The 13978-nt window shown below is 53.5% G+C and overlaps 1 protein-coding gene across 2 annotated transcripts; it reads right to left on the bottom strand.

The window, feature by feature from the left end:
* Nucleotides 1–590: 590 nt before the first annotated feature.
* Nucleotides 591–11791, bottom strand: PCIF1 (phosphorylated CTD interacting factor 1). Of its 2 annotated transcripts, none has more exons than XM_036902131.2 (17): nt 11658–11791; nt 9753–9922; nt 8208–8350; nt 7992–8116; nt 6717–6854; nt 6423–6553; nt 6131–6285; nt 5312–5459; nt 5135–5218; nt 4794–4893; nt 3568–3730; nt 2767–2939; nt 2545–2631; nt 2288–2472; nt 1480–1573; nt 1202–1377; nt 591–1108 (listed from the first exon to the last, which is right to left on the bottom strand). In XM_036902131.2, exons 3-17 carry the CDS (start codon nt 8329–8331, stop codon nt 880–882), a joined length of 2112 nt encoding a protein of 703 aa, XP_036758026.2. In that variant the 5' UTR covers nt 8332–8350; nt 9753–9922; nt 11658–11791; the 3' UTR covers nt 591–879. The 2 variants fall into 2 exon arrangements, with proteins under 2 accessions (XP_036758026.2, XP_036758027.1); XM_036902132.2 differs by having other exon boundaries at nt 591–1056.
* Nucleotides 11792–13978: the final 2187 nt, after the last annotated feature.

The raw sequence follows: 13978 nt of genomic DNA, 5'->3' as shown, positions 1-13978 counted from the left end.
CAGTGCGTCTTGCCCTGCCTCTGTAAGTATGGTGGCCCAACAGCGGGCAGCTCTTGAGGGCAAAGGCTCAATACTGGGAGGGATGACTGAGGTGGTAAGACCCCGCCCCACCCACCCATCAGCACCTTCAGACCGTTTCCCCCTCGGCCACAGGGGCACATCTGTTCCATATCTAGATGTCCTGAGAGCAGCATAGCCAGGTGCCTATCTACACGGAAGCCATACCCTGAGGCTCACAGTGGCTTTGAGCTGCTCTCCGTCCTGACCCTTGCCTGTAAAGCACACCTGAACCATCAGGAGCCTAGCTTCCTACCAGGGTGCACCTGCCAGTCGTGTTCCCAAGGTATCAGCACAGACCTGGCTGCGGGAGTCTGGGGCTTGCAGCTAGATGGTGGGCTCTTCAGACCTACTGGGCACAGGCAGAAGCCTCCAGGGACCCAAGGGTGGGGGGTGAGGGGCGACAGTGTGGAACCCTGTGCTGGGGGGTAAAGGCCCAGGGCCGTGAGAAGGGGAGCCTGGATATAGAGGGGTGCAGTCCTGGAAGTATCTGCAGGTTCCTTGGCCTTCTCTGTCCTCAAGACCCTCACACATTCTTATGGGAATTTATGTATTTCCTTTTACAAATGGAACAGGCAGCAACAGGACTGGGGGGAGGACAGGAAGGGGAGGCATGGGGTCTCTGTACAGGGGACGTGGAGTGAGTCTGAGGTGGGAAATTGGGGGAAGGGGCAGGGAGGGGAGCCCCGGCAAGCCAACATCTTCCTGTGTCACTGGCAGCCTGGCTCCTGGGGATAGGCCCCAGGGTGCGCCCAGCACCAGAGGCCTGAGTCCCGGCAGTCCGCACCAGCACCCCGGGGCTCCTCCTCCCCGCAGGGTGCGTTAAGTGGGGTGAGGCTCGCGGCTGGGGCCCTGTTCTCGGCCTGAGTTCCGGTCCTTGGCCTCTGAGGAGGACGACGAGGAGCCAGAGCTATGGCTGCGGCCTGACTGCCGGTAGGCAGTGCTCAGCTCCTGCAGCCTCTCTGGCGTCGGCCCCCATTTGGCAAAGCCAGGGTCGTTCTGTAGGAAGAGCACGGCCGTGTTGTGGACGGCCTTGTAGTGCATTTCCTCCCTGTGGGCAAAGGAGCAGCTCAGGGGGTGCTCAGTGTGGCCCCATCAGCCAGCCGGCCCAGCCCTCCCGCCCCTGCCTGCCCCGGGCACTCACTTCTTGCAGACGTGCTGGGAGCCGCTGCGGTACTCATGCTCAAAGGCCGGCAGGACCAGCTGGTGGCGTTTGAAGCGGCTCTGCTCCATGCGGGTGAGCGCCGGTGTTGGGGGTTCCCGCCATTCTGGGATGAACACGATGAAGGACAGGGGCTCTGGGGAGCTCTCCAGCAGTTTCTGGGGAGGGGGCATGAGGCGACATGAGGTGCTGCCTTCCAGGTGGCTGGTAGTCTTGCTCGCCAACCCCCTCTCGCCCCACCTCTGCAGCAGCACACCCACCTCGAAGTGGGAGACCATGGCATCCATGAGCTCCTCACAGAACGGAGGGTTGGCCTCAAAGGAACCACTCAGCGGGGAGAAGTCCAGGCAGGGCCTGGGGGGAGAGGTGGGCATTGAGTTCCGCTGGGACCCAGTCCCTCAACCAAAAACAGGCGCTGCCCCCACCTCCAGGCAGCCACATTGAAGCGATGGACTGAGGCAGGCCAGAGGCCGACATTCATCCTAAATGTGTCTTGGGACAGGGTGTGGCAATTTCCATAGAAGGAATGAAGGCAGAGAGGCTCAGGTTTGGCAGCCTATGTCTACCAAGCTGGTTCGTGGAGCAGCTTGGAGCTCAAATCCAGTTCTGACCCCACTGGCGCTACAGCACCGACCACCTCCAGCAGTCCCCCGGCTGCTGAGCTTCCCCTCCTGCTGGCCTGGCCATGTCTTCTTTCTGGAGACAGTATCATCCCTTCTTCTCATCCATGCCCCACCCCCACCCCCAGGTTAGTCTGGAGGGTCTCTGAGGTCTGTATTACCACTTCCTATTCTTCTCAGTACCTGCAACCAGGTGCTCCTATTCCAAATCTGAGCTCATTCACTGAGAAACCCACAGGCTGGGTTAGGGGATGTCACAGGCTCACAGAGGTTCAGCAACATGTCCCAGGTCACACAGCTGATGGGGTGAAGGCAGAGACTACACCCAGGAGTGCCTGACTCCAAAGCCCTGAAGCATCAGGACACAGCTGGCCAAGGTGGGCTCTGTGCTCTGGAGACAACTTCCCTGGCCTGGGCAGGAGGGGCCCCAGTAGTCCCTGGTTCTCACCCGCGGGAGCCAAAGTAGCCATCTGTGTCGGGGAAGGCAGAGCAGTACTGGCGGAAGTAGCAGTTGAGGGGTGAGGCGAAGCACTCGAAGCTGACGCTGAAGAGCCGGTGGAGGGCCTCAAAGACATGCACAGGCAGCGAGCCCTGCAGGCCTGTCCCCTCATAGAGGCCCACGCCAAACATCATCTGCAGAGTGGCCACGGTCAGTGTCTGGAGCTCACCCTCCCCACTCCCTCCAGGGGAGCCCTTCCCCCGTACCTGGTACCGTCGGAGAAGGCACCAGACTCGGGGCAGGAACCTCTCAAAGGCAGAGTCATCAATGCAGCTGTAGCGGTAAAGGAGCCACTGTGGGAGAGCGAGCAGCGGGCTTCAGCAGCGGCCCCTCCCTCCCCCATCACGGGCCTCCCGCTGAGGACTCTGGGTCAAGCCCTCACCTCTCCCACCTGGGGAGACCTGCCTCCACGGTCCCTCAGCTCTTACCAGCTTGCTGAAGTAGTTGCGGCTGACCTTGACCATCTCTCCCTTATACCGGATGCAGACCACATTATTCTCCATATGCATCTCCACACTGGGCATGGGGGGCGCAGACACGGCCAGCCGGACTGGGTAGCAGTACACCAGGCGGGGCTCCACCTCTGGGGCCTCCACCTCCTCTGCAGGCAGGGAGAGCAGTGAGGGGCGACCCTGCCCCCAGACAGCCTCAGTGCCTACTGTGTGCCTCCCAGTAACCTAGGGGGTTAAGTCTTAGCCCATGGAGGAATAATCCAAGGCTCAGGTGGTTGGGTAACAGCAAACAGCCAGGCAACTGGTAGGGGCAAGAAGTGGTGGCCTGTGTCCACACGCTCTGTACTGCCTCGGCTGCTAGTCTGCCATGCTCAGGGGCTTGGTAGGCGAGCAGCCTCGGGTCTGTGGGTCTCGCTGCCATGCAGAGGTATGAGAACTGCACGGCCTTCAAAACAGCTACCACACCTTATTTAGTGATCTATTGGGACCAAACACTTTGAGTTACCACTGACTCCTCATATGATCCTCTGGCCTGGTATTATACTTCAGTTTGGGGAAACTGAGGCTCAGAGAGAGAGGCTAAATACAGGTCCACCTAACTACTTACCCCTGGACCATCTTTCTCTGATCACCTCTGGCAGTCCCTTACTTATCACTTACGTATCCTGCCCTAGACCTGCTGGGAGAGGGGCTTCAACACAGTCTGTGGCCTTGAAGCTCAGCTTCACTTGTCCCTTCAACCAGGGCCAGCTGGCTCCCTGCCACCTGGCCCCCTACCTGGGATGTTGTTTTCCTTGAGGATGGCAAGGTGTTTCTCCCGGATCCGTTTGACGTACTCCAGGGAGATGTGGTAGATCTTACTGCAGATGCCTTCCACGGAGTCCTTGGCTGCTGCTGAGACATGAGGGCCACATTGTCTCCGCAGATGCTCCAGACGATCCTGGAGGAGAAAATCCTGATCAGGGTGGTAGTGGTCTGGCAGAAGAGAGCTGCTGGATCCCAAAAGCCCTTGTTTTGAAACCAGCTTTGGTACATACTAGCTGTGTTACTTGGACAAATCCCTTGGCATCTCTGAATCTTATTCCTCGACTATTAAGGGAACACAAAATACTTACCTAACAAGGCAATTTAAATGTTAAATGTGATTGTTCCCTTAAGGGCTTACCAAGCCCCAGGCATATAGCAAGTGTCCAATAAATGCCAGCATTTACTGTTGGGGTTACACTGTGCCAGATCCTGTGATACTTGATGGAAAGAAAGAAACCAAGCACAGTCCCCACTTAAAAAGCATTTGCAGTCTATCAGAGAAAAAGACCATTACAAGGTGTGGTCCTTGGTCATTGCAGATTCAACATTTGAGCTTTTAGCTACTTACAAGGATAACTGGGCATTGATAATTCTACTGAATCACATGTGTGAAAGTGATGAGTGAATATGAGTCACTCTGGCTAGTGAGTACACCTACCTTTGTCACTCTCTACGTGTCAAGTACACAGTTACTATCGTGAAGTACGAAACCTTGTCTCTTGTGAAAAATGGTCCTGAAAAAAAAGCCCATTGCTAGTGCTGGTGGAGAGGTAAAGCAGTAATGACTCTGGTCCAGAAAACAGAACTGTTTTGGACGTGTTAAGGGAGGGAACTGAAACCAGTGACAGCTCTCAACCACATTATGAGCACACACCCGAGAAAAGGCAGTTTGTCCATCTTGTTTCCAAAAATCTACTCAAGGGAAATGTTTAACATTCATTAAGTTGAAAGGGCAGCTTATGGCGTATGGCTGAGCATGATTCCATTAAGCACCTTATCAGAGATGTTCTTTGAGAGCCAGAGCGTATATAAACATCTCCATATACGTGAGTCTAGGGACCAATGAGTGTCAAAAGTCCACTGTACTGCATACATACAGGCTGCTGTGGGGCCCTGCCCAGCCTGAGCAAGCAGTGGGCTTCTTGGAGGAAGTGGCCACAGCCTTTCCACTGGCTTCCTTCCCCAGGGCCACTCACCATGTAGTCCTCCTTGGAGGCTGAATGGTCCTTCCGCAGCCAGCTGAAGGTGTCCTCCACGTTCCACTTGACCACCTTTCTGCTGTCAGGGGATGCGCTCCTGCAGGTTAAGGGTGCATAAAGGGGCTGGCTGATAAGTGCTCCACCCTCCCAACCCACCGCCACCAGCATCCAAGCACCAGCCTCCATCTAGTCTTACATGGCAGCCTTTGTCCTGCCTTTGGAAGCCAGCCCCACTTCTGCCACCAACAGCAATGACAGAGCCCTGTGAGCGGGCCAGATGACCTCTAACCTCCCCCAGTCTAATCAGACCCATCTGGTGGGGAAGGAGAGGGCCAAACCTGGACTCGATGAGCCGCCTAGCGGCCTCCGCGTATTTAAAGAGCAGGCGCTTGGCTTCCTCCCGGAACTTGATTCGGGATAACCTGGCTCAGAGAGTGGGGAGAATTAGAGCCCTTCTATACAGGGCTGGGCACACACATCAAACTGCCCTGATCGGCCCCGCTGTGGCGCTGTACCTGATAGGAATGTCATTCATGATTTCACGAAACATGGAAGGTGACACGACTGGTTCACAGTTGCTCGGCAACAGAGGGTCCGAGCCTTTGTCCACAACCTTGCGCTCCAGCATCCAGCGGTTGAAAGATTCCCGGGGGGGCTCAATGCCTGTGGGACAAGAGAGCTGATGAAGGTCTGGATTTAGCAGACTCCACATGGCCTGGCACACAGGAGGCATCGCATGGGTACAACAGTAAAATAAGACCTGGCCTGTTATGTCAGGAGCGTACATTCTAGGCCATACTTCCTAAAGTAAATTCTGAGATTCACTGGTTTCATAAAGGGCATTAATAAGTGTTACACAAAGTAAAATGGGAGGGAGGGAGGGATTCTATATTTCCACAAAGTTAGATTTATTTACTAATCAATAAAAGCTGCAGTTTATTGAGCACTTAACATGCCACTTATCCTTACAGCAGTAATCTGTGGGGTATTATTACTCATTTTATGCCCTTTTAGACACATAAAAGGCTTCAAACATTGCCTGGCAAATAGTTAAGCACTCTGGAAATATAAATACTCATTCTTGTTACTGAACCCAGCCACCCTTTATGTAGGCAGGTATCATCCCTACCTACCTCACAGGGAGGAACCCCAAGTACAGCAGTTAAGCAATGAGCCCCAGGTTGCACACCCAGCAGTTAGTAGAGCTGGGACTCCACACGCCTGCTCCCAGCCACTGGGCTCCACTGTGCCATCGCCCAAGCCCAGCTGGCCAACCCCAACTCTTGCTAGAGACAGATGGCAACAAAGGAGACCAAGGCCCCAGAGACTACTACCCTCTCGCTGCTGGCACAGCTCCCGGTAGTGCTGCCGAAGCTTCAGGATGAGCTGGGAACGCAGCAACTCCACCTCGGGATGTGGAGGCAGCACCTCCGAAGGCCCCCGGTGCTTAATGACAGCATTGGTCTGGATGTCCAGATCCCAGTACACCCTTGGGATGTAGACAGGGGAAATGAGGAAAGTAGAGAAAAGGGACGGAGGGGTACCCTGCCGTCCACCACACCCTGCAGTCCTAGGCAGGCTGGCTATCAAAGATGGGCATCCTCAAGCCAATCAGCAGGGACTCACTCAGTGGGTCGGAGGAGAGCTGCCTGCTGTTTATCTTCAGAGGACGTCCCCCAAATCTTCAGCGTCGGGGTTCCTGGAACACTGGGGGAGCTGGGCACTGATGGGCCCGTGGGTGTCACAGGGATTTCAATCTGGAGCGAGTCAAAGGCATCAGGCCAGTTGAGTTGGCCTTCAGCTCTAGCACTGTGAATCTGGTGAGCTGTGCCTCAGCCCCCTCCTGGCCAGGCCCTTGTGGGGAACCTGCTGGCTGCTTGCCGGCAGCTTACCAGCCAGCTCCCGAGAGCCCACACTCACCTTGGGCTTCTTCACACCATTGCCGCTTGGCTGCTCTTCTGAGAGCTGCTGCTTTCGGGGCTTGTTCTCAGCCGGAGGAGTTTCCACCAAGCTTGAGTCTTGGGGCAGTGGGGTCGCATTCAGACCCAAAGGATCCGACTAGTGGAGGGAGACCAGCAGAGCTGTGACCAGGGCCAGTGGCTTAGGGGTCCCAGTACTGTGGAATCCTGGTACCCTCCCGCCCCTGCTCCTACTCACTGGAGAAGAGCAGAGGGGGTTGGGATGCAGAAAGAACATGGGCTCCACTCCTGCTTGCTACTTGGCAACTGTGTGACCCTGGGGTTGTAACTTCCATTCCTAATTCCCTCACCTTCAAAAGAGCCAAGCTAAGCCCTGCCTCGCCATTGAGAAGATGGTTAAATGAGTCAATGAATATGACCAGCTTATCATGACATCTGGCACAAGACCAATGCTCAGTACATGTTAATTTATTTTCCTTAACTACCAGAATCAAAGTCAGGGAAAGAGGGAAAACTTAAATGCCCCACAGACGGAATTCCTCAGGGGACACCAGGAGTATGGGTGATCTGAGGGTGGGCGTTGTGGTCCTGAGATCACATCAGGGGTGAGTCCTGCTCTGCCTCTTACAGGCTTGAGGTCTTGAGCCAGTCATTTCCCCTCTCTGAGCTTCAGTGTCTTCATATGTAAAATGGGAATGTCAACTGGCTTGACTGTGCCCAGGAAAGGAAGTCTGCCCTAACTGACAGGGATCCAAAGCCCAAGTCTCCAACAGAGAGCCTGTGCCTGTACTTCCGCATCACACTGACACATCGGTTCATGGAATGTGTTCCGCCTTCCTTCTTACCACTTTCACTAACCACCTCACCTTAGTCACGAATTCAGAGAGGCCTGTCCTGTGTCCTCCCCTTCCCCAGACCCGGACAGAATCCCTGCTGTATTCTGACACTATTCTTCATGCAAATGTCACACCATAATCCTACTGGCCCCCTCTAAACCATGCGCCCCTGAGAGTGCAAGGGCAGGACCAGGTCTAGCTTGCTCAGAACTGCCTCATGGGCACAGTGCCCACAAGTTCAACATCACACACTATTAGAGTCATCTGTTTATGTGTCAATCTCTTCTATTGAGCATTAGGTTCCATGAGAGCAAGTACAATGTCTTATCTTGTTTGTCACTACATCCCCAGGTAGGCACATAACAGCTGTCCAGTGTACATCTGGGGAAGCCAAGATGCCAGAAGCTGCTCTGAGAGCCCTGACCTGGGCTGGCACTCACAATCACGTCATGCTGGCCCAGCACAGGCATCTCCCACAGGGACTGGTTGGTGAATCGGTTGAAGTAGTAAGGACGGTTCTCCCGCCTGCTCCAGCATTTCTCCCAGCCTGCATGCACCAGCTCCTCTGCAAACAAGCATGGAACCCAGCCAGGGTCAGCGCTGCTCCCAGGGCACCGTTCCTACCCAGTCACCCCACCACTGCCCCTTGCCAGTACCTGGGAGGTCCTGCACCAGACGGATGGGCTTTGGAGAACAGGGCTGACTCTGACTGGAGGCGCCTGGGGAGTGACTCAGCAGGGATGCTTCCTCCCGGGGGCCGCCGTGGTTCTCATTGGCCATCTCAGCACCCACACCGGACCTGCCATGCAGAGAGCCAAAGGGTATCAGGGCCAGGAGTGCATGCAGATCAATTCCACCCCCTGCCCACCAATTAGAGCCTACTGAGGGCCCCAGTGACCCCCCTGCAGATGCGGCGAAATCAATCCAGTCCTGTTCTGGGCCAGCATAGTACTATCCAACGAGCCCCAGAATCTATGTTGCAGTTCCCTCAACTGTAAAATGGGTGCACATCTATTGTTCCTTTTGTCTGAAATACCCTCCCCAGTCCTCCTCTGGTTTGCCACTAGGCTCACATCCTCCAGGAAGCCTTCCTTGGCTCTCCTGCCCCCCAAGCTAGGTGATCAGAGCCCCTTCTCAGGGTCATTTTTGCACCTCCGCTGTGGCACATAAGACTATCAACGGATCTGTCTCCCCACTAAACTGTCAGAACTCCCAGGACGAGGAACTGGGTCCAGTCCAGCTCTCTCCACTTCTCAGCAGGGCACCTGGGCCCAAGAGGAGATCTATTCATTCTGCAAGTATTTATAAGGCACCAAGAGCAGCAATCAAGACAGAACATTCTGCCCTTGAGAAGCTACTTCCATGAGAAGAAATAACAACTCCTCCTCCCCCGCCCTGTTCCTATCCATAAAACCTAACTGGAACAAAGCCCAGCCCAGGAAGGGACATGGCATCTAATTGGATGCCTCATTCTACACTACAGGGCAGGAAGCAATCTGCTGTTAAAAGAACCAGTGGAACTGAGAAGGAATATCTAATTCAGTCCACCTCAAAACCCAGGTGAAAAATTACTTTAAAATACCTGGAAGGAGGTTGGCCCCTTCAGATTTGTATCACTATTACCCACTCCACCAAAGCACACCTAGCATAAGCCTCAGTGGCCAAAGTGGTTTCCAACCCGGCTGTTAGGCTCCCAGGGGCCAAATGAGATTGTATTGGTGATCCTTGTTTTCAACGTGTCACAACCCCCAAAAGAAATCAAACATTTTATTCACAGGAAGACCACAAAGGCACATTTAAACATCAGTTATCTTTGCTTGCTGAAATTTTATCAACTCATTGTGGTCATACTGATTATCTCATGCTGATCAGAAGTTCTAATTGGCTGTTGACAACATCATAGGAATCATTAAAACATTGATTTTATTATACACTCAGTCATAGACGTCTTTGTTAATTTGGGAAGGGAAAAGTGAATAGTTACTTCATTGGTACAATCTGGCAGATAAAATGCAGGGAGCAAGAGGACACACATACAACAGAAGGGCAGAAGGGGGCAATGGTAACAAAAAGTTCTGGAGCCACTGACCAAGGGAAGAAAAAACTGCAGCTGCTTTGGTTTTCTGGGGAGAAGGGATTTCTTTTGCCTTGGGGCTGAGCCCATAGGTCTTAAGGCTGAACGAGGTCCCTCTATTTCTCACCCTCTGGGGTCTGCAACACTAGCATTAGAGGGTTTTCTTCTCTGACTGGATGGACCCCCACGTCACAGGGTCCCACAGAGGCAGGGAGTAGACCCGAAGGAAGGCTCAGCACAGGTGGGCCAGTCAGCAGTGAAGTGGACGGGGGCCCAGGGGATTTCTTGCATCAGCAACTGCAGAGCAAATGGAAGAAAAGAGAGTCACAGACTGTACTATGCTGCACAACAGAGACACCACCAAGATGGACAATGGCAGAGTAATCTGGGAGCCACCAAGACAGGGCAGGATGCACTGTGGGATATTTGGGGACTCAAGGGATGAAAATGGTACGTCTCAAGCTTTCCAACCATCAGGCTCACCATCATGACCTTGCACTCTGCACAGTCACACGAGGCCCCATGTTGAGAGCCTTGGGCCTAGTTTAATGCTCTGCTGTCACTGTCGTGATATTTTAATAAATTTTTAACAGGAGGCCCACGTTTCAAGGGACCCCACAATTTGTGCAGCTGGTCCTGCCGACCAAAGTACCCCTAAGATAAAAGTGAACACACATTATCAAAAAAAACAGGGACACAATCCAAAGCTACCCATAGTTGAGTGAAAAACACACTTCTTTGAATCGGGTCTTTAAAAAAAATGCAAATGCTTTATGTAATACATCATCTTCATCTTTACTGAAAAGCTATTTTCCCCAAGAAATACTCTGTGATACTGATGCACTAAGGTAGATTAAACTGTGCAGGGGAGGCATAAGCAGCACGGCTTAGAGAGGCCAAACGGGGACACTGCAGTTATTTCCAGAACTGCCTGTGCATCAGAACGATGGGGAGGCGGGAGGGATGGGGGAGCTGTAAAAACATTCTGATTCCTGTTCCTCACCTCCACATCTTACAAGTCAGAAATGGGAGGCAAAGTTCACAAGAATTTGTATTTTTTAATGCATCCCAAGAATGAGTGGGAGACGAAATGTCTACTTTTTTCATTTTACAGTTTCAAATCCTTACCAATTTTTTTACGACTAAAACCAATTTTTAAATTTCCCAGGTGATTTCGATGCAGCAGGTCGGTGGCCAAAGTATCAGATCTGGGTTTGGACAGACACGAGTTCCAGACCCTTCTGCCGCTTTTCTATTTATAAACCAGAATCATTCAACCTCTATAGTTCCTACGAGTAGAGTCAAGCATACTGCACACTCGCAGTAACAGAAAACCTCTATTATTAAGATAACGTTTTAAATTATCCTTTGGATTCCCAGCCCCCACGCATACCACAATTTAACAGCGCCAAGCAGCTTAAAGGTTAAACAACGGTAACTACGCAACTAGAGGAACCCTCCAGAAGGAATTGAGCGTCCGATCCCGGGGTAGGAAAAGATGGAGCGGGACAGCTCAGTAACGCACCAATCAGAGTTCTCCGACCCAGTAGGGAGGAGTCAAAGGGATTGCAAAGTGCGCAGGCGTGGGGAGAGCGCGGAGGCGGGGGTGGGGCTAGGGCTCCAGTGCGCGCACACCTGCCCTCTTCCCTTCCCCCACCCTCTGCTAACCCAAGCAGAGGAGGGCTGCTCGGCGCGCGCGCGCCAGCCCATCTCCCGGGCTCCGCCCCCCGCCCCGCCGCGCGCTCCCGCCCCCGGGCTGAGGCGACTCAGAGTCTGAGCCCGACACAAAGGCGGTGGCGGCGGCAGCAGCGGAGGGGCTCAAGAGGCCGCTCTACCCAGCGCTCTCCGGACCCTCTCCCACCCAGGCCACCAGCTCGGCCGTCAACCCCCAAGCCTAAGATGGCGGCGGTGGCAGGGACAGGGCAAGCGGTAGCCCCGAGCAGAGAACGCCGGAGGGGCCACCGCCTCCGGCTTCGGATCCCCGGACCCTGGCGCGGCTCGCGGCGGGACCATGGCTTCCTGAGGCTCTTACCTGGCCGGAGCGGACTTGAGGAGATGCGGCTACACGTTCTTCTCGACCGCCCGTTTTGCCGCCTCCGCCTCGCCCTCCCCAGCGCCGCTGCCGCCATCTTGTGTCCCGAGCCGGGACTCCGCGCTGCGCATGCGCTGGTACCGCCTCTGAGGGACATCGCCGCTGCCGTGCCGCCATCTTGAGTGTGGCCGGGTTGGCCGACTCTTCGGACGCTGCTTGCTTTCGGCCCCCTCCCCTTTCTCCCATCCTGAACTGCTATTCCTTGCGGGTGTGAGGAGGGGAAAGCAGCTTTGTGGGCCCTGGAGTGTGGACTGAGGGAGGAACAGGCAAGCACAATCCCTGCCTCAGTTTCCCCGGCGAGCACACCCGCTGCGGCCAGGGGACCTAGGTGGGCGGTGCGCCGACAGGGTCGGACTGAGTGTGCGCACCAGGGGGGCGCGAGACGGCTTGCGGACCTCCGGGGATTCCGCTCAGGCGCCGACCCGGGGGGCGGAGTCCCGGTGACGTAGCTCCGGGCGTAGCGGGGACCTGGGTCCTAGTCCCCGCTGTTTTACCTTGTAACGGCCAGTCGCTTTCCTTTTCTGGGCCTCTGTCCACGATATTTTCCTGCCCTTTCCCAAATCCAGCCTCCCATGATGAGGCTGTACAAATTAAAAGTGCTCGCGTAAAAGAAACTCAAAACAGCCGTGGGAGACGTGTAATAAAGATGCCTTTTGGCAAAGTTGGGATATTGTGTACTATATGCAAGAGGGGCTTTCCAACATTGGCGTGTCTGTGGCTACTAGTTGACAGTGCAAAGCCTCACTGAGACCTCAAACCGGCCACAAAAGTTAGCCTAACCGGAGATTGGCAGTTGCTAGGTGCCCCAAGACAGGCTCCCTGCAGGATTCTTTGATAGGAGCCGGTAGACGACTCGTTAGCTCCATCTCCCTCGGGCTTTCCGAGAAGGCCAACCTCTTCAGTGGTAGTTTGAAAGGAAGACAAGATTGCCACCTGCTGTTGGACTTGTGCTTCCCAAGTGGAGGAGAGGCTGTAGAGGCCTCAGTAAGGCAGCCTCTCTGGTGTCCACGGTACCTTGCTCCATGGAGCTTAGGGGGTTGGGGGAGTGTCAACAAAACCGGAAGCAATAGTATGAACAAAACTAGGGTTCTCATCAGTCTGGCTAAGCTCAAACTTATGCCCCTTTATCCCAAATGTGTAGCCTTGAAGGAGTTGTTTAACCTCTTAAAGCTTTAGTTTCCTCTGATAAGTCCACCTGCTTCATAAAGGTTTGGTGAGAATTAAATGAGGTGATGCCTGTAAAGTACTCGGCACAGTACCTGTTGCTTAATAAATGTTAGCTATTGTCATCTCCCGGAACTGTGAGGATTGCTCCAAGTAGAGATGAGCCCTCCGGGATAAACCAGCTCTCTGCGGCACAAGTGCACGCGGTCAAGCCCTCACAGAGCATACAGTTCACTTGGGAGGCTTGATAGGAAATCGGGGGATATCTGGTCCCCATCTTGGACCTACATAGACCACATGTCCTGCTTTGCCTTGGACAAGACTGGGACAGTCTTGGTTTACGTCTGTTGTTTTGGCATAGTAATATTGCCTCCCTTCTCAAAAGTGCCCTGATTTGGACTATAAGTAATATGGTCATTCTAGATTTACAGAAGGCCCAGTTTTACAAGCTCCGCAGCTAGTTCTTATTAATACTGGAGTGTAAAAACTATACAGTGGTTGTTACCTGTTCTTGCTTTTATGTTTTCAAAGTATTTTCTCATTCGTTGTTGAGATTCTCTCAATTGATAACCAAAGAACCAAGTACCCCAAGTGCCTATTCCTGGTTTACCATGTAACCCTCTGAAGAAACCTGAGAGTAAAAGTGATTATCTCAAATTTATACATGAGGAAACTGAGGCTGCATGGAGGAGGCAGGAGTGAAGTAATTGTTCAGGTCTCACTGCCATGAAGTAACAAACATGGGACTTTTAAGTTTGTTAATGCCAAAACCCAAGGATGATTGCATAAAACCATGCTGATTCCCTCTCTCGTGGAGAAGGGAATCTACTCAGGGGAAGAGACTTGTCTGAGCTCTCACAGTGGTGCTGAGCATTTCCACTTCAATATCTTGCAGGTTTCTTTAGTTCAGAGTGTAAATTAAACACTGTCATTTTCCTCATCTGCCTCCCAACCTAGTCCTTGCCTCCTCCCCTTTCAAAATCAGCCTTTTCTGTCCATCTCATTTCCACTACCTTGGAGCGAGCACTGTTATTTTTTAAACCTGTTTATTGTTAAGACTAGCACACATGCAGAAAAGAGCACACTGCAGAAATGGG

This window comes from Manis pentadactyla, chromosome 5 (assembly GCF_030020395.1).
Source record: "Manis pentadactyla isolate mManPen7 chromosome 5, mManPen7.hap1, whole genome shotgun sequence".
In the NCBI taxonomy this organism is placed as follows: domain Eukaryota; kingdom Metazoa; phylum Chordata; class Mammalia; order Pholidota; family Manidae; genus Manis; species Manis pentadactyla.
This window is presented reverse-complemented; position numbering and strand designations above follow the sequence as displayed.